The following is a 24,225-nucleotide window of genomic DNA, read 5'->3' as shown; positions in this document are numbered from 1 at the left end:
GAAGGGTGCGGGCCCTGAAAAGAGCTCCTCAGACACGGATACCCGGTGATTCCAAACATCTACCAGGCCAGATGAAGGCAAGGGAGTGCCTTCTTGAGAGTGGTTTCCATCTTAATCGACAACGAAACGTCTGCTGGAAGGGCTTCTGTCTCCTCCCTGAGACCAGAAGGTCTGTAAGGACAGGGTGCAACCTGAGGGCAAGGGCCATGTCACCCCCTCAGACTGGGAGCTACCTGAGGGCAGTACTTTACTTCTTTCATTAATAAGCTACCCCCCTTGCACCCCGCCACCATCAAAGGCAAATACAACCGGGGCACCGGGATGGCTCAGTCAGTTGAGTGTCCAACTCTTGATTTTACCTCAGGTCATGATCTCACAGTCTCGTGAGTTTGAGCCGGGGTCGGGTTCTGAACTGACAGCATGGAGCCTGCTTGGGATTCTCTCTCTCTCTCTCTCTCTCTCTCTCTCTCTCTCTCTCTCTCCCTGCACCTCCCCCATTTGTGCTCTCCCTCCCTCCCTTCCCCTCTCTCTGTCTCAAAATAAATAAATAAACTTAAAAAAAAAAAAAGGCAAAAATGACCTTTTAAAATCTGTTTCAGATCGCAGCCCTCTTGTCCTGAGGAGACCCAGGCCCCGCCCTCCTTCCATAGGCTCCTAAGCCTGATGGTTCCTTTGCCATTGAACGACTGCTCCCCGCCGTTGGAGCTCTTCCCCCTTCCGATTGGCTTCCATCCCTTCCTCTGCAGATGCTCAGCCAGGTCCTATCTTTGCCTTGCATTTTCCCTTTCCAGGCAGATTATAAATATTATAAATATTTACTGATTCTTTCCCTCCCCTCCCCTATTTCCCGAGTCCTGATGGATGGTGTCCCGTGGATGTGGCTGAGTTGTCTCTCTCCCAACAATTCTGAGTCCAGCTCTGCAGGGCCTCTCAAGGATCACCTCCTCCACCCCCCATCTCTAGGCCGGTGTTATGCTAAAGCCACCCCTAGTGAAAGAGAGGTCATTCTATACCAGGCACAGCACATATGCCTGGTATTCCATAAATGCTTGAGGATGGGAGGGAGAAAGGAGGGAAGGGAAGGAAAAGATGCCACAGGTTTTTCCTTCAAATTCCTCATGCTTCTCTCTCAGCCTGTTCTTCTTATCCTCTAGCCTCTCCCCTCATTCTGTAGATGAGGTCCACTTTCTCCCAGTGAGATCTCATTAGAACTGACTTGCTCTCCTCACCCCCAAAATTGGACAATACTTTGTCCTGCCTGGGGCAGCACTTGTCCTGACTCTTCCCACCAGACTTCCTACGAGGGCAGACCCCTGGTCTCTGATTCTGTTATATCTACATCCCTCCTTTCTTGAACCTCGCTCTACCCCCTGAGACCATCACACATACCAATAAAACCCTATGGATAGGAACGGACAAAGGTCCAAGCACTAGGATGTGATGGTTTAGTTGGATGATTTATAATCGCTAGGTAACACCCATCCCAAAACTTCACAGCTTGAAACAGCAACAGTCCATGTATTTGTTCACAACTGTGTACATTTGGGCAACAGATGGTTGTTGGCAAGAGCAGCTCCCTTAAGCCTAGAGAATCCAAAATGACCTCGCTCATATGTCTGGTGCCTCAGCCTGGGGTGGTTGGAATAGCTGGGAAGCATTCCTTCCTCAGCCTCTCTCTGTCTCTCTGCATGGCCTTTCTCTCCAACATGGTAGTTGGGCTTCCTTACAACATGGCGGCTGCCTTCCAAGAGGACAAAATGGAAACTGTAATGTCCCTGAAAGTCTAGGGCTAAAAGTCCAAGAACAGCTCTTTTGGCACATCCTCCTAGTCAAAGCAAGTCATACGGCCAGCCCAGATTCAAAGGAGGAAAATAGACTCTACTTCTTGATGGGAGGAGCGACACGTATGCACAGGGATGGGAAGAACAGTTGGCAGCCATGTTTGCACACAGGCCACCATAATGGTCTTAACATGAAACTGATGCAGAATCACCAAGGTCTGTATAAATCTACCCAGCTTCCTTGCAGGAGGTAAGTGGGTAGGCTGGAGGTTCCTTGGAGAAGCAAGTACTCCAAAGGCCTTTGGGGCTATGGCCAGGGTCTGTCACTGCTTAGGAAAAAGGAAAAGGGACTCAGGCTGGGCAGATCAGAGTTGAGAAGGAGCAGTGTATATGTCCAGGGGAAAAAGTGGTCAGGCCAGAGGGGAGGGTGTGAATCCCGAGGGGGAGATGAGCAGGGGTAGCTTGGCACTGGGTCTTCCTCTGGGGTGGGGGATGAGCAGGTCTTATACAACCGGGGGATGCAGTATTTTCATTTTATCCTTCTTTTCCCCATAGTCTATTTAAAGACTGCTTCTCTCCTCCAAGGCTGCATGTTGCAATTTCTTTCGTGCTTAGGTTTCGGATCTTCCAATGACAAGCCCCAGCCCCTAGAGACATCTCTTGCCTTGCCTTGCCTTACCACACTTGGGGAACTCTGGATTTCAGCCTGGGTTTGGCCACCACCACATCCTCCCCCTGTCCCACTTTTCTTCTGGCTGTTTGTATTCAGTCTAGACGATTCATTTTTATTTGTTGATGCTCTGCCTTAGCCTGGGGCAACCATGGTGTGGTGGAAAGAGCACTAGAATTGGAGTCAGGAAAGCTGGTTTAAATTCTGGCTTGACCATTTACTGGCTGTGCATAAATTCGGGCATGTTATTTACCTTCTCTGAGCCTCCTGCTTCCCATCTGCCAAGCAGAAATAATGAGCCCCATCTCCAGGGTGGCTAAAAGGAGGAAACAGTGCCTGGCATTGACCAACAGGCCTCTGACCCTAATCCCTACCACCTACTCTGAGTCCCCTCCTTGCCCAGCCCTGTTCACGTCTCTACCTGTCAGCCCCTCCACCAACCACCCCCACCATTGCTGGCCTCACTCACCTCCACAGCCTTGGTATGAAACCCTCAGTCACCAGGCCTCAGTTTTGCAGTCACTTGAAAAACGTTAACTGAGGATGAATTATGTTCCAGGCACTGTTCTAGATGCTGGAGGTACAATGATGAACAAAACAGACAAAAGTCTCTGCCCTCGAGTGGCCTGCATTCCAGTGGGAGTGGCGGGGGGCAGGGGGTCAGGGGGGAGGCAGACAAAAGAGAAAGTAAATTTTAGAGCCATGTGGTCCAAAATGGTAGCCACTAGCCACATGTGTATATTGAGCCCTTGAAATGTGGCTGTTCCCAACTGAGGTGTGTGATAAGAACAAAATACACAGCAGATTCAGAGATTTTGTACCACACAAAAGTGAAATCTCTCCTTAATAATTTTTATATTGATTAAATGTTTGAATGATATTTTTAGATATGTTGGGGTTAAGTAAAATATATTATTAAAACTAATTTCTCCTGGGGGTGCCTGTGGCTCAATCAGTTGAGTGTCTGACTCTTGATTTCAGCTCAGGACATGACCTCATGGGTTCGAGCCCCACATCGAGCTCTGAGCTGACAGTGCAGAGCCTGCTTAGGATTCTCTCTGCCCCTCCCCTGCTCTCTCTCTCTCTCTCTCAAAAAATAAATGCCCTAAAAAAAGGGTTTGTTTTTTTTTTTAATTAATTTCACCTGTTTCTTTTTAACTTTTTAAATCTGGCTCCTAGAAAATTTCAAATTACACATGTGGCTCACGTTACAGTTCTACTAGACCTCTCAATTCTAGAGTAAGCGAGAAGATGGCACACGCTGTAAGAAAAAAGAAGGGATGGTGAAAAGGAGCATCCAAGTGCGGAGTGAGGAAGGAGTGTTGATTGTAAACGCAGTGATCAAGGTAGCCTCACTGAAAAGGTAACAAGACTGAAGGTAAGAGAGCCACACGTTGCCCCATCTAGGAGAAGAGTGCTCCAAGAAAAGGGGACAGCCTGTGCAAAGGCCCTGAGGTGGGAGAGCGCCTGCAGTCTGAGGAACAGAGAGGCCAGTGTAGTTGAGCTGAGTGACCAAGGCAGATCAGAAGTCATAGAGGCAGGGAGGTAGAGGCTGCCCGGAGAGTACAGGGCCTTTTCAGGCTGTTGTGTAAACTTTTGTTTTTTCCTCTGAGTAAAATAGAGTCTCTGCAGAGTTTTGAGCCAAATGGTGACATGATTTGGCTCACAGTTTAACAGACTCACTTTGGCTGTTGTGTGAGAATCAACTTAAGGGGGGGGGGGGCGGTGGCGAGAGGAGAATTGGGAGGCCAGTTTAGAAGGCTCCAGCAAATATTCACTTGGGATGACAAGAGCCTCTATCTCACGGGGCTATGGTGTGGATTCTGTGTTAACCAATGGAAAAGCCGGCAGGTGTGATGCGTGGCTGCTAGACCAAAAGCTCTGTGGGTCAGGGGCCTTGCCTTCTGTCTTCCTCACAATGTAGCCAGGAGAGGCAGAAGTCACCACCACCCCCTCAGCACCTCCCGCTGGAGGGGTGCAACAGCCTCCTTTGGGCCTCCCTGCCTCCTGCCTGACCCACTGCTGGGGTGCTCCTTTTAAAACCCCTCAAATGCTGCTCATCCCCGACAGGCCAGAGCCTCTTGGCATTGCAGACTCCCTGCGAGCTAACCCTGCCCCTCTCCTGTCAATATCCCTCACCCCTATGCACCTGAGTCCCCCCTAACACCTTTGCTCATACCATCCCTTCCGCCTGGACCATCTACTTCAACCTCCCCCCGCCTCCCTGTTCTGTCTTCTCCTGCCCATTCTTTATGGGGCTACCAAGAGGTCAGGTCAAGAGAAGACCCCAGATTCAGCCAAGCTGGATCAGATGCCCCCTCACGTTTTATGTATCTTTCTACTGACAGATTTATAGACTGTTTCTGTGACTCCTCGCCCACCCACCCTCACCAGATCGTTGAGGAGCGGAATCATCTTATTTATAACAGCATCCGTGCCCCTAGCGTGGTAGCTGGCCCAGTAAATACGATTTGAAGGAATAAAAGAGAGGCAGGAGGAAATGGATTTGGTAGCATTGCTCATAAATGCCAAAGACCCAGACAGCTTCTGCCCTGGCCAGGACCGCAGGAGAGAAGGGCCTATGCAGCAAGACGGGGTGGGGAGTCCTCTCAGGAACAACCAGGGCTGTGAGTCCATTTTCCCAGGGCTCAAGGAACTCCCAGACCCTCTATGTAAAACTTAACAACACCGTGGGGTCACAGGCCCCCGTGAGCACCCCCTTACCACTCCCTAGCCTACTGCAGCCAAGGCCACATAGCCAAACTCAGCCCTCTCCTGTCCCCTGGGGCAGTAAGCTAGACACATGGCCGGTTCCTTCCTCAATCAAAGGACCGGGCCTGGATCGTGTGATTCCTGAAGGCAGCACTGCTCCCGGTAGGCCCTTGCTCCTGTCTAAGGTGCTGTCTCTCCGTCCCCCCATTTCAGAGCCCATCCCCCACATCATGGCAGAGGGTGAACAGGGTCCCCCAGGACCAGCTCAGCCAGAATGGAAGCACCCTGGCCCCCAGCACAACAAGATGGGCCACGCCATCGCCTAACTACCTGGGACCCTTTTCCCAGACCTAAGACAAAATGGCACTTTCCCCAAGGGAGGAGGGAAGGGGGGCAGGAGGGAGTCCAGAACAAGGACCCAATGGAGAAGGAGAAACCAGGAGGAGCTTTGAGATCAGAATTAAATTCTTTAATACAAAATGCTTTTTTTAAGATATATCTGTATTTCTTTGTTGTTGTTTAAAAATAAATATGTACTACGGAATATCTCGAAAAACTGTACTAGAGACAAAGATGTGATGTTAATATCTTTTTCCCACAATTATTACGGATAAACAGTAGCACCAATAAATAAATGATAACAAATATTAAAATTAAAAAAGGAGAGAGATTTAGTATGTAGAATTCTCTATTTTTTCTTGTTTTGTTTTTACATATAAAAAACAGAATAGCCATGTCTATTTTATCAGAATCACATATATACATAAACATATATATATATATATATATATATATATACACAAAAACGCAAGTTGCCAAATATATATATAGTATGTAGATGTATATTGAAACCTTATTTCAAAGGAATGTGTGGTGGGGAACCAGGGAAAAGGGGAGGGCAGAGCTGAGTGTTAGCAAAATTAAATATCTGTTCAGGACAAGCTAGTGACTGTCACCGATCAGGGAACGAGAGATTGGAAACATGAATTTTATACACAAAGACCAGTACAAATAAGAGTGCAAGAGAGAGCAAGAAGAGATACATCTCATAAATAGTTGAAATTAAATATTAACCAAGAATACTGAAAAAAACCCTACTCTTTAATTAAATTAACTGTTTTAATTTCTAATTAAAAAGGGGTATTAAATAAGTATCATATATAAAACACTTTCTCTTTTCTCTGCCTCCACGGTGGGCACGTGGATCCTGCCCTGTCTCTCTGTGCCGCGGGAAGGGTCGGGTCTGGGGACAGAGGAAGGTTAACCACTCACACACACACAGCCAGGTCTCCTGGGGGGGGACAGAACTAGTGGTTTCAATGGTCTGAGGACATCAGGCCCTCCTGGGCTGCACCCGGGAAGGGGAGCTGGGAGAAGGCCAAGGCAGGAGGCCCTTCCCTTGGAGGACAAGCTGTCACCAGGCGGCCCTTCCTCCATCAATGTCTCTCTTCTCTTCGCCAAGACATCTGTCAGCAGCCTCCTGGGCATCTCAGGAGCAAGTGAAGACGAGGTGAAGGCTGCCCAGTCTCCTGAATCTTGCAGGCAGTGCCCCTGGGGGCAAGATGCCCGTGCAGCATGTGGAGAGGACCCCCAAAGTACAGCAGTGTCCTGAGGCTCCCCAAACTCCTGGTCAGAGCCAGCGTCCTTGTCCCTGTACCTGTCGTCTGTCCATGTGACTCGGGGTAGAGGCTTAGGGCCAGGGCTGGGTTTGTCGGTGTTCCCAAAAGCAGGCCAAATTTGCCCCCATGCCCTGGCCATGCACACTTCTGGGCAGGGGAGGGGACCCTGGCCTTCCCGAAAGGGACCAAAAGATCATGCCAGAGTCTCTCCTCCCATCCTCTTCCCTGTTGGGATCTGGGTGGGGACATTCTCCTCCCAACTCAAGTCCACAGCAGTCAAATACATCCAGTGAAGACACCAATAACATTAGCAATGTTAATTTAAAAAAAGAATATATATATTTTATATATATATAAAATATATATATTTATTTTTATATATATAATATATATATATATAAATGTATGTATGTGGGTGGGTGTGTCTACAGGAATCCCAGAAATAAAACTCTCTAATCTTCCGGGCTTGGTGATTTAGCAGCAAGAAAAATAAAATGGCGATCCAATTCCAAGAGGGACCGTGCTTGGTCACCTGCCCGGGAATGCTTCTGCCGGAGTCTTGCCCTCCGGACCCAAAGTGCTCTGCGCAGAGTCTCCTCTTCCTTCATTTCAGGTTTCTGGATTAAGGATTGTTCTGTTGACGATGATGGCGGTGTGGTGGTGGTCGTGGCGGCGGCGTGGTCTGTGTCAGTCGTTCTGTATCAGTCTTTCCTGGTGAGAGGTCTGGTTCCCGAAACCCTGAGGGAGGCTCCTTCTTCCAGCCCGGCTCACCGCCTGGGCTTGTCACATCTGCGGGAGATGGGAAACAGAGGCCAGGGGTTAGGGCCAGGCGAGGGGATGCGGCGGTGAGGCAGGCAGCCTCCCCTTCCTGGGAGCCCGAGTCCCTGCAGCAGAGAGGAAGGTGAAAGCATCGTTCTGCCCAGAGGAGCCCAGCGTGAGGGGAGAGCCAGCCCCTGCCCACGGAGGCCCCGCTGGAGCAGTAGCTAGGTCCAGACTCCCATCTGCCCTCCAGAGCTTACAGTCTAGTCGAGACAAGACAAGGACGAGGAGACATTTCATCACAGGCAACAAATGAGCACGAACTAAAGAACAGTCCCTACTTGACATTTCAGAGCTAGTGGTGACCAAAGTTGGACCGAGTTAGTCAACAAAGAGTCCCCGCAGAAAGAGGGGTTTCAGCTCTGCCTCTATGGGGCTGGTTTGGACAACAGAGTGGGGAGAGGACCCCAAGCAAGGGGTGGGGCTGCCCCCAGGAAAGTGAGGCTCCCACGGGAGCGGGAGCCAGAGAGGCGGGGAGGGACACATCTCCCATCACCACGCCCTCCCCTCCAGGCTCCGGCTACAGGCCCCATCTTTCTTGAGCATGTTGGCAGCAGCAGGCCTCAGGTACCGGGGTGCCCCTCCTTTCCCATATGCTGTGTAATTGATGGTGGGGGAAAGACGATCATCGACTGTGAAAGCTCCTGTCTAAGCAGAGGGGACGCCAAGAACTTTCTCGTCATGCCCCTGGCTCCTGGGCTGATTATCTTTTACCTTCTCTACTATGAGAGATCACAACTGGCCCTGCCCTTCTGAGAGCCTGGGAATGAGGATCCTAAGCCTCCAATTTGGGGTACTGAAGCTCCCCCTTACAGGGGAGGGCTCTAGAGGTTGGGGTGACTTCTGTCAGCCCCCAGGTCACTTCAGACACCCCATCCCAGACATCTCTCTGCAGAATCATCACCACAGAAATCCTAAAATGGCAAGTCCCTTATCTACCCTGAGGCCCCTGGGGCATGTGAAGACCCCTCATCAGACCCTGGAGGTGGGCAGAGCCCAAGCCCAGCACTCATATACACTTCCTGTCTTCACATGTTACCAAGACAGACAGAAGTCTGCACAAACACCCCAGGGCCTCATCCCCAGCGCCCCCAGAACATCCACAAGCCACACGAACATGGGGGTGGGGGAGGCAAGCACATTCTAAGAACTTTGATAATGGAACATCTGGACTAGCTGGGGGTACCCTGACCCTGCCCAGGAGTCCCCATAAGCCCCGCACTAGGTGAAGTTTACACTGGCCCAGAGGGCTCCCAGCCTTTGTGCCCAGGCCGGACTGGTATAAGCTCCATTCAAGGCATCAAGATTGCCAGCCAAACTGTCAGGGCTCTGTGCTCCTGACCTTCCCGCCTGAACTCAGTCATACATTCACTTGCACACTTGCCACTTTCTAGGTCCTCACTGTGGTCAAAGGACAGTGGTACAGAGGCCTGGAGGGTTACACAGGTGAATAAAAGCCAGGCCCTGCCGTGAGGAGTTCACAATCTAATGTCAGGAAAGTGGGCACGCCAGGGCACCTGGGTGGCTCAGTCGGTTAAAGCGTCCAACTTTGGCTCAGGTCATGATCTCATGGCTCACGAGTTCAAGCCCTGCCTCGGGCTCTGTGCTGACAGCTCGGAGCCTGGAGCCTGCTTCTGTTTCTGCGTCTCCCTCTCTCTCTCTGCCCCTCCCCGGCTCGCACTCTCTCTTTCTCAGAAATAAATTAAAAAAACATAAAAAAAAAAAAAAAAAAAGGGAAGTGGGCACGTCCCACCCCCACCGCATCCTGGGGGCATCTGGAAATATGTGGGTTGTTTGAGGCTGTCACCATGACTACTGGAGTATTAAAGGTATCTAGTGTCCCCAAATGTTAAATATCTTAACCACCCTAAACCAACAGCCAGAGCCTGTGCCCTCTGGGACCCCAGTCTAGGAGGGACTCAGACCTGCCCCTATGAGAGACACCAAGGGGATGAGATGCCCAGCGGTGCGGACTCCAGAGGGTGGTGGCAAGGCCCCCGAGAGTGTTTGCGCTTGGTAGACGGCAGCGTCCCCCGCACCAGGAAGGGCCCTCGATACTAGCAGCAAAGGTAGTACTAACGACATCAGGACAAACAGCCACCACAGGACACCTCAGGACCACAGGACACAACACTCAGCCTGCGTCCACACCATCACATTAAGCCACAGCAGCCTGCCCCCTCAGGCAACCAGGGCCACCTCTGAACAGGCCCTCCCAGGCCAGGCCAGCACCTGCTGCCCACCACAGGGGCCTTGCGAGCAGAGAAGGCAGAGGTCAGTCACCAGGCAGGCAGCTAGAAGCCGAGCAAGCAGCTGGCCCCTCTCAGATGCGCCCGTGCGCACTCTCTCTCTCTTCCTCTCTCTCCCGGTCTCTGTGTGAAGCCCCTCTCTGACTCGCTCCCCCTCTGGGAACCAACCTGCAAGTACGTTCGTTTAACTCAAGCTGCCTCGCCTTGCAACGCGAGTCTGTGTTTTTGCAGGAACATTTACACGTCTGCGGATCTTGTACAAACAAATGCTTTCTCCGCTCTGAGCAAGGCCCACAGGGACTGCAAAAAGGCAAAAGGAAAGACATCTAAGCTAGAGCATCAGCAGAGAGAGAGAGAGAAAAAAAAAAAAAACCATGCAACACCCCCTAACAGTCTGCAGCTACGCCCCCACCCAGCTTGTTGGCCCCCATACCCTTCCATGCCCTGGAAGGATCCAAGTGCTGCAGCAGAAGACAGAGAGAGCGGCGGAAAGAGGCAGCACTGGCTAGGAAGCCTGCCTGCAGGAAGAGGCAGACATAGATGGGCAGAGAGTGCAAGGAGAGGGCCACCATAAGGGGACTGCTGTCCCCTGGGGACAAGTACAAGTCTTGAGCCACAGGGCCCCCAACAGCCACCACCCCAGAAGGAGCACACATTGACTCTCCACCTGCTGGCGACAGCAATCTGAGCCGCCTTCTCCCCGTGCAAGGATTCACGCCCAGGCCCCTCCACCAAAGGCGGGCCAAAGTGGGATATGTCAGCAGGCCAAGCCCGGAGGCAGTGCCCACGGCCAGGCCACTGGTGACCAAAGGGCCCACCACAGCCTCCGCCCCAGAGGAAGAGACTCCAAACCGACGGGGAGGTTTCTGTGGGTGCCGTGGGTTCGACCAGAATAGGGGGCTCCCCTCCAGAGGCCCCAAATCCACGAGAAGGGGCTGCCATATGGTGCCTGACCCCACCCTCAGATGACAATACACTGCCTCACGTCATTCGCGCCCCTTCCTCGTGTCACGTCTGCCCTCCCCACCACCCTCAGCTTCCAGACAAGTGCAGAAGCCTGGAGCAGTGGAAACCAGTTGGGTGAGCAGGCACCAGTGCCTGGCACCCATGCCAACGTGGGCCCGCCACCAGTGCCCAGTGGGTGAGAGAAAGGTGGTGCCCAGCCAAGCCGGTGTCCCCTCCTTGAATCCTCCAGGCCCGCTCTGCCCACCTGCCCACCCCGACCCCGGACCAGCAACACCACCACCAGGTCTAGCCACTGGTGCCAATTAGTGGAGCGAGAGTGAGAGAGAGACACTGGGGGGAGAGGAGGAGGAAAGCCGGGAGAGGAAGGCAGGGGCAGGGTTAGGGGGTCCTGCAGGCGGGACTTTGATTGGGGGCCAGGGAGGCTCCAGGCAATGAGACAGCGGAGGCACCACGTACACGCTCCAGGATTTATACCGGGATTTCTTGCGCTTTCTTTTTTGCCCCTTTCCCTTTCCTCGAACTGATTTTCTGGAAAATAAAAAAACAGAGACAGACAAAGAGAGAGCGAGGGGGAAGGGGAGAGGAAAAGAAGCAGTGAGGAGGGCACACTTCCCGGAACGAGGCATCAGGAGGCTAGGGGACTCCAGGAAAGAGCTTGCGCACGAACACACATGCACAGGCTGGGGTAGCAGACACTCAATGGCTCCTTCTTCTCATTTTGGCCACCCTAGGGTGGCCAACCCAGCCTCCGGCAATGCTTGGATGGGAAGCAGAGGCTGGGTGGAGGGCACAGGACCCAAAGGCCTGCATGCTCCTGGCAGCTCCTGGCAGGGGGCAAAGCCCCCTGGGCAGGATCTTTGTCCAGAACCCTGTGCAAGTGTGACCCTGAAGGTCGGGGACTGTAAAAGGTAGGCCAGAATTTGGGGAGGGCAGAGACTTGATGTGATGGGAGCAGGGGTGGGGGGTGGCAGGCTGTGCTTCAGGCACCTGCCTTCATTTCCCAGTGCAACAGTAAAGGGGTCCCTCCAGGGGCCCCGCCTCTGCAAATCCCAGAGTGGGGCGGGGGGGGGGGGGGGGGAGCTACATTGGGAGCTGGCACAAGACCAAGGGCGGCACATGAAAGGCGCCAGCCTGCCCAGCCATACCCTGGGCCGAGAGGCGGGGACGGGTGCCCTCAGAGCCCCAGGCAGGCGGTAGGGTGGGGTGGGAGTTAGGGAGGCATGGGAGGAGGAGCCTGGGCGTTACTTGGCAGGGAGTTCTCTCCCCAGCCTGTCAAAGCCTGCTACACCATCTCACCAGACTCTCTTCCGAGCCCAGGCGAGCCCCCCACTCTCCCTGTGGGCAAAGCAGGCATTTGGGAAACCGGCAAGGGGGGCAGGCTGAAGCCTGTCCCCCTCAAGGGAACCAGCACTCTCCACACCTGCCAGGCCAGAGGATGCCCAGAATGTCTGCCACATGGGGAAGAAATGAGGGGAAGGCACTGAGAAGAAGGGCCAGACTATTCCCTCCAGGAGAAAGCACTGGGAAAGGGGAAGGTCTACACACACACACAAACTCACTCTCTCTCGCTCTCTCTCTCTGAGCCTGCTCTCCCAAACCACTGCTCTGGTAGCCACAGCAATTCTGGAAGTTGGGGACTTAGGGAAGAGGTAAGGGGCTGGGGCCTAGGAGTTTCTATGTCCCTAGAGCTTTGGGGGCAGACGGGATGGTGAGGTGGGGGAGGGAAGGGCACAGGTGCTCTCTCTCATTCTCTTTCCCTGCAGGCCTGCCCCCTTGCCAGTTGCTCACCCAGTTTTGAAGCCTCACTGCCCCCAGACTATGCCCCCCTGCTCCATCCTGACCCAACCCTCCACACTGAGCAACTGGAAGCCTCAGAAAATGACCAACATTCAACTCACTTCTCCCTGGCCAGGAGGGCTGAGTGTCTCTGGCCTGCCTCACTGCTACAGGAGGGCATCACCAAGGAAACATCTCAGCCGGACCCAAGTCCAACTGCGCCACCACAGCAGCCGCCGTAAGAGGCCGTTTCCCCTGGCACACAAAATGTCTCTCTGTCGCCTACTCCCTCTCCCTGCGGTGGGTGATGGGAGACTAGAGCAAGCCAGGGAGCCAGTGTCCACACTGCCCCCTGACACACCAAAACTTCAAGTCCCGGCCAGGAATGACCCGGAGACCTGGAATGCATTGTCTCTTCCAAAGGAAGCTCCAGGCTCCAGGCTGGGTTTTGTCCCTAATTCTAGAGACATAATCTTCGAAGTCTGCTCAATCCCACTACTACCACCACAAGTCCTCATGAGACCAACTCCCTGACCCAGTGAAGCCATCAGAACCCCCCCCACCGCCCCCCCGCCCGACAGAGGAAGCCAAGAACCCCAAACCAAGATAACGGGCCAAGGAGAGGGAGAGGAGCTAAAGTCATGGCTACTTACTTTTCTTTCGCTCTATCTTTCTTTGGTCTGCAGCGGGCAGAGAAAAAGAGAAGAACAAAACAGAGAAGGGTTGAGATGGTGATGAGACCAACAAGAAGAGTCACATACTACTGTGACACATCGACGCAGTTTTAATCTCTTGACGCAAACTAACGCATTTAATCCTTCTAACGATGCTATGGGGTACCTAGCGTTATTATGCCCGTTTCCAGATGTAGACACTGAGGCACAGTGAGGTAAAATTAAAGTCGCCCAAGATGCCACAGTGGGAAGGTGGACATGGGCCAACACGTGGCATGTGCTCAACCCTGCCGCCACATGCTGAACGAATGAGCCCGTGACCCCATCCTCACCTGCATTCACATTTGCTATGCTGTAGGAAGCTCATCTCCCCTATGTGCTGGCCTTGATGAGGTTTGATCCGCATAATCTAGAGGGAAAGGAAGCAGATCACAGAGGTTAGTGACCCAGCCAGCCATACCCAGATGGGACACCCCATGGCTCTTGCCACTCAGCACCCAGGGGTTCTACAGAGCAGGGGTGGGGGACAGAGGTAGGAGGGACCAGGGGCTCCGCCAGAAAGAGCCCCGGGCCCACCCCAACGTCCCCAACCCTGCTGATCTCAAGGAGCCCCTGTTCTTCTTGAGGGCAGACATGGCTGCACGGGTTGGCCAGGCTGGGAATTCAGGTCCTGGGTTCTCACCGGTCCCAATCCCTCCCCTCCTTTTATTTCCTCTAGGCTTTACCCTCATCCCTGGTAGCTACCCAAGAGCCACCCTCCCTGGGGTCTCAGAGCTCCCTCCCACCCTGTTCAAGCTGAGATGTGCCCTGTCGCTGCGAAGCACCACACAACTGGCTTTTAAAACTCTCCATGGACCAGGCTCATCCAGCCTCCCAGATAGAGCCCCCAAAGAGGAAGGGCCCTCTTCCTCCAAGAGAGGAAGAGAAGGCCTCCTGTCACAGGCGTCAGCCCCTGTGGGACTGGGGAATGTAGGCATCTTTTTCTCCAAAGAAAGCAAGACTCCCCCACACGTCCCTGCGACGGACTCAGGGGCAGGAGCGGAGCAAGTCAAGTCTGGCCCCTCCTCTCAAGAGCTGCCCAGCAAAGGGCCTGGGACCACCTGTTCCCCAAGTCTAACCCCCACCCCCACCCCCACTCCCTGCTGATGCCCACCTGCATAGTGATGTTGAACTCCTCCGTGGGCACACACTCCAAGCCCTCGTCATTGCAACAGCCCCCGCATCGCATCAGGGGCACGCAGGATGGCTTGAAGATATACTCGATCTCATCAGGGTACTCCTGGAAGATGTCCACCAGGGTCTCAATGGGACGGCAGTAGCTGCGCTGGTAGACATCCATGAACTTCACCACTGCGTGGGATGGGGTGACACGTGAGCCCAGCAGGTCACACGAGAGATGGCCAGCTCCTAACTCCGCCCAGCTTGGGAAGGCCGCCCCTCAGAGTTCCTGTGAGAGGTACCCACTTTCGGGCCGGTCCTTCCAAAACTCTAACCTAAGTCCCTCCGGCTGTGGTTGGCATCCTTCCCTAAGCTTTCCACCATCAGCACTGATGAAGGCCTGGTTTTATTCCAAAGATCACACCAGGCTGTCAGGTTCTGCCAGAGATAAACTGCCACATGTGATCCCGCTGCCTCGCCATGACAGCCGAGCGCATTCTTGGGTCAGCCTCGATGCCAGGACATAGTTCGAGCACGAGTTTACTTGTTGAGGGGTGATCTAAGTTGCCCGTGAAAGGAGCAACAGCCAGCTTGGCAAACCTACTCCCCGTTTTCCTACAACCTCTGCCACACCACCCTCCACCCCAACAGCCAATTAATGAGCACTTATCATATGCTGAGCAAGGTGTGCAGTAGCCCATAGTTTTCATGGCCAACAATTCTCCCCGCACGACACCATCAGGTTCCAGTAGGAGGCCCATTTTACCAAGAGGGAACTGGAGGTTCAGAGATGCTGAGTAACTCGCCCCAAGGCCACACTTCACTAAGTGTTAGAGTTCAAATCAGTTCTGCCATGGAAGCCTTCCCAAGGCAAGCGACATCGTGTGAAAACAGACGGGAAGCACCGCAGGGGGCGCTGTGCCACCTGCCAGACCCCTCCCCAGACGCAGGGTGGGAAAGCAGTAAGCATCAGCACAGGGCCTGGGCCGGCCGGGAATCAGCAGGTGGCAGTGGGTGGGCACACTATGCAGGCCCTGCCAGCCACCGATAACCCCGCCCAAGAGGGCAAACTGCTTGCATCATGGAAAAAACGGTGCTGCCATTGCAGCCACGGAGCGTTTCTAGAAGCTGATCTGGAGGGAGAGCAGGGTAAAGACAGCTTCCCAGGCCGGCCGTGGAGCCTGGGGTGCACTGGAGCATGAAGGGGTAATTCTAGGCCACAGGGGCGGGGTCCTTGAGAATAGATGCAATCAGGACCTGGACTGAGGACTCCAAATTGTGGCCCAGACTGCCACTCTCCCTCTCTCCCTTTCTCTCTGACACACACACACACACACACACACACACACACACACACACCCCACACAGTAATCCTGTCCCTGAAATGTATTTCCCCTGCACAGGAAGAAGGAGCAGCACCCAGGCCATGAAGTAGTCCAAGCTCAGGCCATGACTTGGTGTAACCTTGGGCCAGTTCCTTCCTCCCTCTCTGGGCCTCAGACTGCACATCTGTGTAAATGGGTTGGGGGGGGGGGCATGTTTAAAGACACTGAGAGCGAGGCTGAAATGTGGGGTTTTGTCTTCCCTTTCCAGCCCTGTGAATAAGCATTCTTTCTCAGCCCAGGTAACAGTCTGGAACCTCACCAAGGCATGTGAAGGGCCACCCCCTAGCCTGCCTCTCCCAGAAACAAGCTGAGCCTCCTCCTCCCTCCACAGGGTAAAGGAAGATGAGCCCCGGGGAGCAGGGTTGGGGGGTATATACACAATAGGTGGTTGAAATTTGGGAGCTGAGGGGAAGGCCACAGTTGTGACAACAGCAGGATAGTCCCTGGCCTTGCCTGAGATCTACTCCCCCTATGCAGACAACAGGCATAGAATTCTCTCCTCCACCCTCAGAGGGGTTAAGGCAAAGCACCTTCAAAAAGAATGAAGCCCAGGGATCTGAAGAAGCCCTTTTCTAATCCAAGTCTATATCGAAGATGACTGAAGAATTCTTGACCTGACACTGTGTTATGGCTGGGGACACAGGTGGCCAGGTTTGGGGCCCCACCCAAGACAGGAAAGCAGAAAGGTCTGGCCTGGGCCGTGGCCGTGGGTTGCTGAAGCTAAAAAGACACAGGCGAGGAATTCCTTGGAAAAGCTCCCTGGAATCCCTAAGGGCCGTGCGGCGGAGGAAGGTAGAGGGGAGAACCTCACCCAAACCCTTCACACCCCAGCCACTGCCTCTAAGGAAAACCGTCCCACTTCTGCACAGGCCATAGACATCCGTCTACTCCAACATCAAGCTGTCTTGCTTTTCCTTATTTCTTGAAGACAATCTTTTCCCCAAGCAAACAAAGACCATTTGCTTGCCTCTCCCAGACCACAGAGACCACCGAGAGACCGATGGCGGGTGGGCACACACTGGGAGCCAGGAGCTGTGAGTGGCACAAGCTGTGGAGTGGCTGGGAAGCCAGGCCCCGGGCCAAGGAAAGAGCTCCTGAGGGAAGGAGGCAGAACCGGCTGAGCATCACCACCGGCCCAGGGAGTGCAAACACCGCCCCTGGCCACTACCCTGGGCCACGCTGGATTTGGGTCAGAAAACGAGCCCCAAGGAAGACCCCAGGGCCTTCTCTCCTCAGGGGTGGGGAGCTGGGGGAGTGGCATCAGGCATTCCTCCCCCAGGCTGAAGCAGAGGCCGCATTCAGTGTTGGGGGAGAGCCAGGGCTTCCCTGGAGAAATGGGAGGGTCCCTGCTCCAAACCACAGAGGAACAAAAGGCAGGCGGACTCTAGTTGGGCAGGGGGCGGGGCACCTGGGAGCTACAGCCAGCCCTCTGCTGGCCCAGGAGGGAAGTTCACAGCACCTAAACCTATCCCACCCAGAGGGCAGAGGAGATTGTAGGGCCTTCTCTCCACCCGCTAAGGAATGCAGACTGTGGGGAGAGGTCCCACGAGGTGGGGCCCCCCTGCACCTCCAGCTCACGCACAGCTAGTTCACTGGACAGCAAGGGTCACAGCCCCCGCCACAGAGGCCCCACAGGTGTGATGCAGCTGGGTTGGATGTGACAGAGAATACCCATCCTCCCCTGAGGGCAGGTAGGACAAGGGACACCTCCCTTGACACCGGGGATCTTTGAACACTGCCTTCCTGGTCTGTGTTCACAGCTGCCTCTCCAAGTAAAATTTTACTGGAAAGAGCAGAAGGAAAAGGCAACACATCCTATTTGTAGCAGAGGCCTGACTAGGAAAGAGAGTCCTCCACAACAAAGGGTTACTCTCATGGTACTCCCCTCTTCCTTTCTTGATCCCCATCCCTGCACCCCTTCCTGCCCCCATAGCCCTGAAAGAAAGGAATTGGTCCTCCCCACCCATCCCCTGGGGAGACAGGTACCCCACCCAAGAGCCAGGGGGACTCACCTTCGTGGGGTTTGTGCTCTCCATCTGCCATGGGTGCAGCCTGGGACCACTGAGGACAAAACAAAGAGCAAGACATGGGCATGAGCAGGATGCAAAGGCCCAGCCACCTGCCCAGGCAGCAGCCTCTGGCTTCTCCAAGGCTGCTGAGTGGAACAAGGCACCTGCAGGGCTCCCCACAGCACAGAGCATGCCCTCCACCCCTGCACTGCTCTAATTCTGAAGGAAGAAGGAAACTAAGCAGATATTGGGGGGTAGGAAACTAAAAATACAGGAGAAAAACACCAGAATGCTGTGCCGTCCAGGTCCCCGCCCCTTCCCCACATTACCTCCCTCCCAACTCCCCCCCACTCCCCATCCCCCGCCCACACGCACCCCTGGCCACAACGGTCCATTGCTGAGTTAAGTTAATTTTCTCAGACCCCTGACTCCCTGGTCCAAAGCCATGGTAAGTATTAAGGTCAAATAGGAGGACAAATTTGGACTGAGGCAGGAAGGAAAGACTGGGGGCGAGAAAAACAACATGGTGACCTTCTCTTGCTGACATGACAAATACCAGGGTGAGCTGGTGCTGGGGAGGGAGGGGGGGTGCAGAGGAATGAAGGGCGCCAACCACCCTCCCCCATCCAAACTCCTCCTTCCTCGGGAACATTCAGCAGATACCCTCAGGTATATTCAGCAAACCCACAGGTTGTCTAGATGGTAAAACCAGGGAGGAAACCCTGGAGGAGGGGAGAGCCCATTTCTCCCAGCACACAAATCTCCCCAGAGCCTGAATGTATCTCCAGAGCCCCAAGCCTCACACTCCCACCTCACTCTCTGGTTTCTTCTCCCTCCCAGATTGAGGGGGTCCCAAGCCCCTCTCACCTGGCTGTGCACTCTCCTCAAAGGCAACCAGGAAAGCCTTCTATGCCTTAGCACTGCCCAGCCCCTAGGGGGCCCCCTGCACCTCCGAGGCCTGAGGCTTCCCCTATCCTCCCCATCCCTCCCCACCCCCACAAGATCATTCCTCCCCTCCCTACAAGCTGTGAAGGTCAACAAGCCCAACCATGTGGACCTGACAGCTAGGAGCAGGCAAAGGCTTCTCCCAGCCCTTCAAGGAGGCCTTTGGTTCTCACCAGCTGGCCACCTCACTTGCCCTTCTTTGGGGGCAGATCCCCAGCAGCAGAACTGTACTCCAGCCCACGGAACTGCAGACCCCCCTGACAGAGTCTCACTGTCTGTCTGTCTGTCTGTCTGTCTCCTTCCCACACATCCCCAGGGCACCCCAGATCCCCCAGCCTTGTCCCTAGGGCCAAGGTCAGGTAACAGTTTCCAGGATCCCAGCTGGATAGACTTCCATTGCAGCTCTCCCTCAGGGACCCCCTGGAGTCTCCACTTTGCCTCTCACCCATCCCAACGATACCCTCTAGTTTCCTTCTGCCAATGTTCTATGTCCTCCGCTCCTCTTGGGCCCCAATGAGGAAAGGGGACAGAAACTTCTTAACCCCCTCCAAGGCCAGTGGGCACTGTGAGGGGTGGCTCTAGGCAGGGAGAGGCCAGGTGCCCTTCTCTGGGGGCCTCTGAAGGTCACAGTGTGGCCAGGCTGCCATTCCTCCCCCTCCCCCCCCCCTTGGAGGCCTGGAGCCAAGGCCTTTGTGCCAGGGTCTGAGGAACTCAGAGTGGCAGCAAGGACCCCAGCCCATTTCCTTCCTTCTGCCTCTCTCCAAGGGGACTCTGGCTGAGGGAAGGTACAAGAGAAGAGCATAAAAGGACCCCTTAGGTGACTCTGAGAAGCAAGTTGGGTGGGCAAGTTTGGAGTTCCAAAAAACCACCTGCTCCTGCTCCAACACCCCCCATTTCACCAGGACAAAGTGTGTTTGCAAGGCTGGCAGGAGTGCGGGGAAAGCTGGTCCCACACTATCCATATCACAGCAAAATTTAAGCCATTTTTCCAAAAAGTGTAAAGTAAACTGGAATAATGACACTATTTATTTCCTCCCTTAGCCCATCCCCATAAAAGCTAAAGGCACAGCTCGGAAGTGTGGGGGAGGGGAGCAAAGCAGACTGTCACCGAGTCCGGACTTTAGGTAGTCTGACAAAGCACCAGGGTGGGCCCTTGCACCCCGACCTCTGACAGTGATCGTCTTTTCCCTGGCCTCTGGGGTCAGAGGCGGGTTACACGGGTCTTCTCATCAGAGGGTAGTGAAAAGTAGAAAGGTGGCAGGGGCTTCTCTCCACTTTAGGGAAGAAATGGGGAAGGGGTGTCAAGAAATTTCCTCCTAGCACAGGAGAGGGCTAGGGGCTGGGGACGGTGGGGGGGGGGGGGGGTTCTCCAGATCCTCTGGCTAGGGATACCTCGAGAGGTCACCTTCCCGTGGAGGGCCGGCGGGGGAGGGGCGCCGCTCGCCGCCCGGGGCTCCCCGCTCGGGCCGCCGAGGCTCCGGGAACACGCGGCCGGCCAGGCCCGGGCTGATGTAATCGGCTCCGCGCCGCGCGCGCCCGGCCGGGCGGGGGAGGGCGGGCACCGAGCGGGACGCGAGCGGGGACGGGCGGGGGTGCCTTGGCGCAGGTGGCCCGGCGGAGACCGGGGGTCCCCTCGGCAATCCACCCCGAAACTTTTCTCAAACTCGTGGCGAGGGCCGAAGAGATCGAGCTGCAGTGACAGCAAGCCCCCTCTCTCGCCCGCGCCCTGCCCCCTCCACGCTTTCAGCCCTCCCTCGGTCCAAGGTCTGGGCACCCCCCTGCCCGTTGGGCTCCGGCTCCCGCCCCCGCTGCCCGGACTTCCAGTTCGTCGGGGACCAGCGGCCAGGAGCAAACTTCAGCCGCCGGCGGCAGCGCAAGCCCAGCCCCCTCGGCCTCCTCCTCCGGCTCCCGCCCTCCGCTGGTCGGCCCAGATCGTACGTGCGGTGACTCTGGTGGGTGGGCAGGGCCCGCGTGGGCGGTGAGATTCTATCCTGGTGCCCTCCCACCTAGCGCGCGCCCCCTCCCCCTACACGTACGAGGATTGAGGGGGTAGCCGCGCGCCCGGTGCCCAAGGACCCTCGTGGGGTACGGAGCCCCCACGCACGCGCTCGCACGCACGTCCCCAGCGGGGAGAGGCGCTCGAAGCGGCCCGCGACGCCTGGTGGGCACGGCCGCTTACCTTGGCATGGTGGAGGTAGAGCAGCAAGGCAAGGCTCCAATGCACCCAAGAGAGCAGAAAGTTCATGGTTTCGGAGGCCCGGCCGGGGCCGGCGCGGCTAGCGCTCCCTCTCCGGCTCGGGCTGCGGGGCGGCCCGCTCTCCTCGGCGCCTAGGCGGGCTCCTCTTCCTCCCGGAGCCGAGGCCCGGGCCAGGGCCTGGGTCGCGCGCGCGGCTGGGGCACTGTCTGCGCACACAGCCGCCTCACCCGTCCATGAGCCCGGCTTCCGAGCTCCGAGTCGCCACCGCGGCCCCCTCTCCTCTTCCTTCTCTTCTTCCTCCTCCCCCTCCTCCGACTGCGGCTCCTCCCGGCCCGGGCTAGCACTTCTCCCGGTTCCGCTCGGCTCGGCTGCCCCGGCGCGGACCACGGCTCCTCCGGAGAGAGAACAACCCAGAAGTTGGACGAAAAGTTTCACTGCAATGCCGCGAGCCCCGACCCCCTCCACCCCGCCTCCAGGCGCGGGCTCCGGCTCTTGCCCGCGGCTCGCCGCCGCGTCCACCCTCGGCCGCCGGCCGGGGAGGAGGTGGGCGCTGGGGTGGGGGGCGGTGTCTGTCTGTCTGTCCGTCAGCGCTGCTGGTCCGATGCAGGATCCCAAGGGGGAGGGCTCACGCCGCGCTCTGGCGGTCACCCCCAAAAGCAGGTCACTCACTTTGCCCCTGTCCCTGTCGTTGCTCGCTCGCCTGCGCGCGCTCTCTGACCCCGTCTCTCTCTCTTCCTCGACTTCTCTCTGGAGCTCTTGCTACCTCTTTCTTCTCTCTGCTGGTTTCCAAAATCCGAAGTGATTTGGAGAAGTAAAGGAGCAATCTCCCCAAACGGTCGGCCCGATTTAAGCGGGGAATGGGAAGCAAAAATAAATTAAAACGGGAAAAAATGTGGATTATTTAAAATTGCTTAAGAAAAAAAAGAGGAGGGTAAACCCTGGATAAATGAATATCAAATTCCAGTGCGGAGACCTCTGGCTAGTGACCCCGCCGGTTCGTCCGCCTCGCCGCTGCGCCTCCCGACCCAGCGCCGCTGCCGCCGGCTCCACTCGCCCCCCGCGCCGCGGCCTCCTCGCAGCCCGGCTGCCCCAAGCCTCTGCGCTCCTCACCACTAGCGGCCGCTTAAAAATCAGACCCGGCTTGTCCCCGCCTGGACCCCGCCCTTGGAACGCCCTGGGGGCGGGGACAGGCCCAGTCTCGGCGCCTCTCCCGCTGCCCCGCGTGCCCCTCGGGCCTTCCCCTGGGACGTGTAGCAAAGCCTGCCCCCCTACCCGTAAAGGGGAAGCTCGACCCCCACCTAGGTTCACAGCCCGAAAATCACCCATCCGCCCCCCTTTGCCCAGACACACACACGCCCGCGTGGTATTGGGGGGAAGGGAACAGGAAAGTGAGGTTATGTGCGGACAGGGCTCGAGAGCTATTCCTTCTTTGCTGGGAATATTGGAGGGAGGGGCGTCGGGGCGGGCAGGGAGTCGGATAGGGACGGGTGAGGAGAAGGAAATACAGATCTATTGGAATCCTGGGGTGACCCCTGGCCTTCTTCCCACTCCAGCACTCTCAGCCCGCCCCCCCACACACACACACACACTCACACTGACACACGCGTCCTCACTCACACGCAGACGCTGCTCTCCCAAGTTCACCAGCTTCCCTGTGGTGGCCGAGCGCCCCCTAGTGACTACTGCCTGCACACCCCAGCTCTGGCTTAAGAGGGAATGGGCTTCAGAAAGAGGGTGGAGGGATACTACCCCTGACCCCCTTGTTTCTGACCTCCCTAACAGAGGCATGTTTGGGACTCGAATGGATCCGTGTGCAGCGAGCCCAATGCTGGGCACAGGAGACGTGATGTACCCATGTGGACAATGTGCCCATCTGGAGACCTCATCTGGCCTGCTGACATCAGAGTGAGCTACAGCCAACAGACTGGGGTGACTGGGGTCCTTTGGGAAGTGTCCAGGGAGACTTTCCTGGGGAAAATTATTTGGCACTAAGTTTGTGGGGCTGAAAATGGGAAGCCGTGTGGTTCTGGGGTTAGTCAGTGGCCCAGAGGAAAGAGGACCTGTTGGAGCCCACGTATGCACTGTGGAGTCTGGCAGAGCCCAAAGGGAGAGGCAGCCGGGCAGACAGAAGCCCTTGTTCCTGCTCTCCCCCCCAACCCCAGATGTTGCCAGGGAACTGAGGCCAGGGGGCTGGTGGGGGCGGATGGAGGCCAGGGCCTAAGTGATGATTCAAACCTACTCACCAATGCTAAGGAACGTCTGTAGGCCAGCTGCCCGGAGCTCCCACCAGGCTGGGGGCCAAGCCTTCTATCTGCCCCAGCCCAGGCTCTTAGCTCATCTTCTGAACAGAATTGGGGTTTCTCCTTGGTACCCTTAGACCCCCAGGGTCCCTTGCCTACTTCTCCCAGCTGGCGGCCTCTCTCCTCTTTCCCCCAGTCCCCCCCTTCCTTCAAAGCTCCCTTCTCCCCCAACTGCCCTGGTCTTCCCTGAGTGCTCCCGAGGCCCCCCACCCCACCCTTGCATATAGGAACCAGCCTGGAAAAATTCCTGGTTGGGCTTTGACCCAATAGCTCCCAGGTTCCCCCCAGGGAACAAAGAGGGGATTCTGATACCTGAGGGAAGAGAGGGACCAACCAGTCTCATTATGAATCCAGATCAGTGCCAGGCCCAGGGCTGATGTAGCCTCTGTGAGTGCCAGGGCTGAGAACTGGACTGTGACGGCATCCCCCAAATTGACCAAACGATCCAGGGAGGTTACTCAGCCAACCCCCTGCCTCAGCACATGGTGATAGGTTACCTTTTTAGTAGCCCAATCCCACACGAGTGGTGTCCTGATGCCCCTATGAGCAGAAGGGCTGCCCACCCCCATCCCATCCTACCCTTTCCATCATTCATGCCTCCAGTCCTGCCTGAACCAACTGGCAGGCTCCCCAGCACAGGGACGAGGTCTCCTTCCAGTTAGGAAATGTTTATTTGCTGGCTCAGGGCCCCCCTCCTTACCTAGGCTCCATGCTCCAAGCTGCTGCATGGAAGATAGAAGCGAAAGCCCTTAAACATCCTCCTTCCAACCTGGTCCACGTCTAGTGCAGCCAGAGCACAAGATGTGTGGGGGCTTTGGCAGAGATCCCCTCCCTCACCCCTGCAGAGCAAAGGAGCAGGCAGAGCCCAGGACGGAGTCTCCCAGCAGCACGAGCAGGGGCTCACCCTGGTCCCCTCCACGGCATCCTTCTCACCTCAGCCTTCCCTGGCCCCTAAGGGGCCAGAA

The 24,225-nt window shown here is 55.9% G+C and overlaps 1 protein-coding gene across 1 annotated transcript; it reads right to left on the bottom strand.

The window, feature by feature from the left end:
• Positions 1–5,617: 5,617 nt before the first annotated feature.
• On the bottom strand, positions 5,618–23,971 carry VEGFA (vascular endothelial growth factor A). The gene is made up of 10 exons (XM_058736146.1): positions 23,961–23,971; positions 22,554–22,665; positions 20,943–21,719; positions 17,822–17,870; positions 14,420–14,616; positions 13,599–13,675; positions 13,246–13,272; positions 11,273–11,344; positions 10,019–10,150; positions 5,618–7,571 (listed from the first exon to the last, which is right to left on the bottom strand). The coding sequence occupies exons 1-10, from the start codon at positions 23,969–23,971 to the stop codon at positions 7,550–7,552; spliced, it is 1,476 nt and encodes a 491-aa protein (XP_058592129.1). The 3' UTR covers positions 5,618–7,549.
• Between the last annotated feature and the right edge of the window lie 254 nt (positions 23,972–24,225).

The sequence above is a fragment of the Neofelis nebulosa genome, chromosome 6 (assembly GCF_028018385.1).
Source record: "Neofelis nebulosa isolate mNeoNeb1 chromosome 6, mNeoNeb1.pri, whole genome shotgun sequence".
Taxonomy (NCBI): domain Eukaryota; kingdom Metazoa; phylum Chordata; class Mammalia; order Carnivora; family Felidae; genus Neofelis; species Neofelis nebulosa.
Note: the sequence above shows the minus strand (reverse complement) of the source record. Positions and strands in the feature narration are given on the sequence as shown.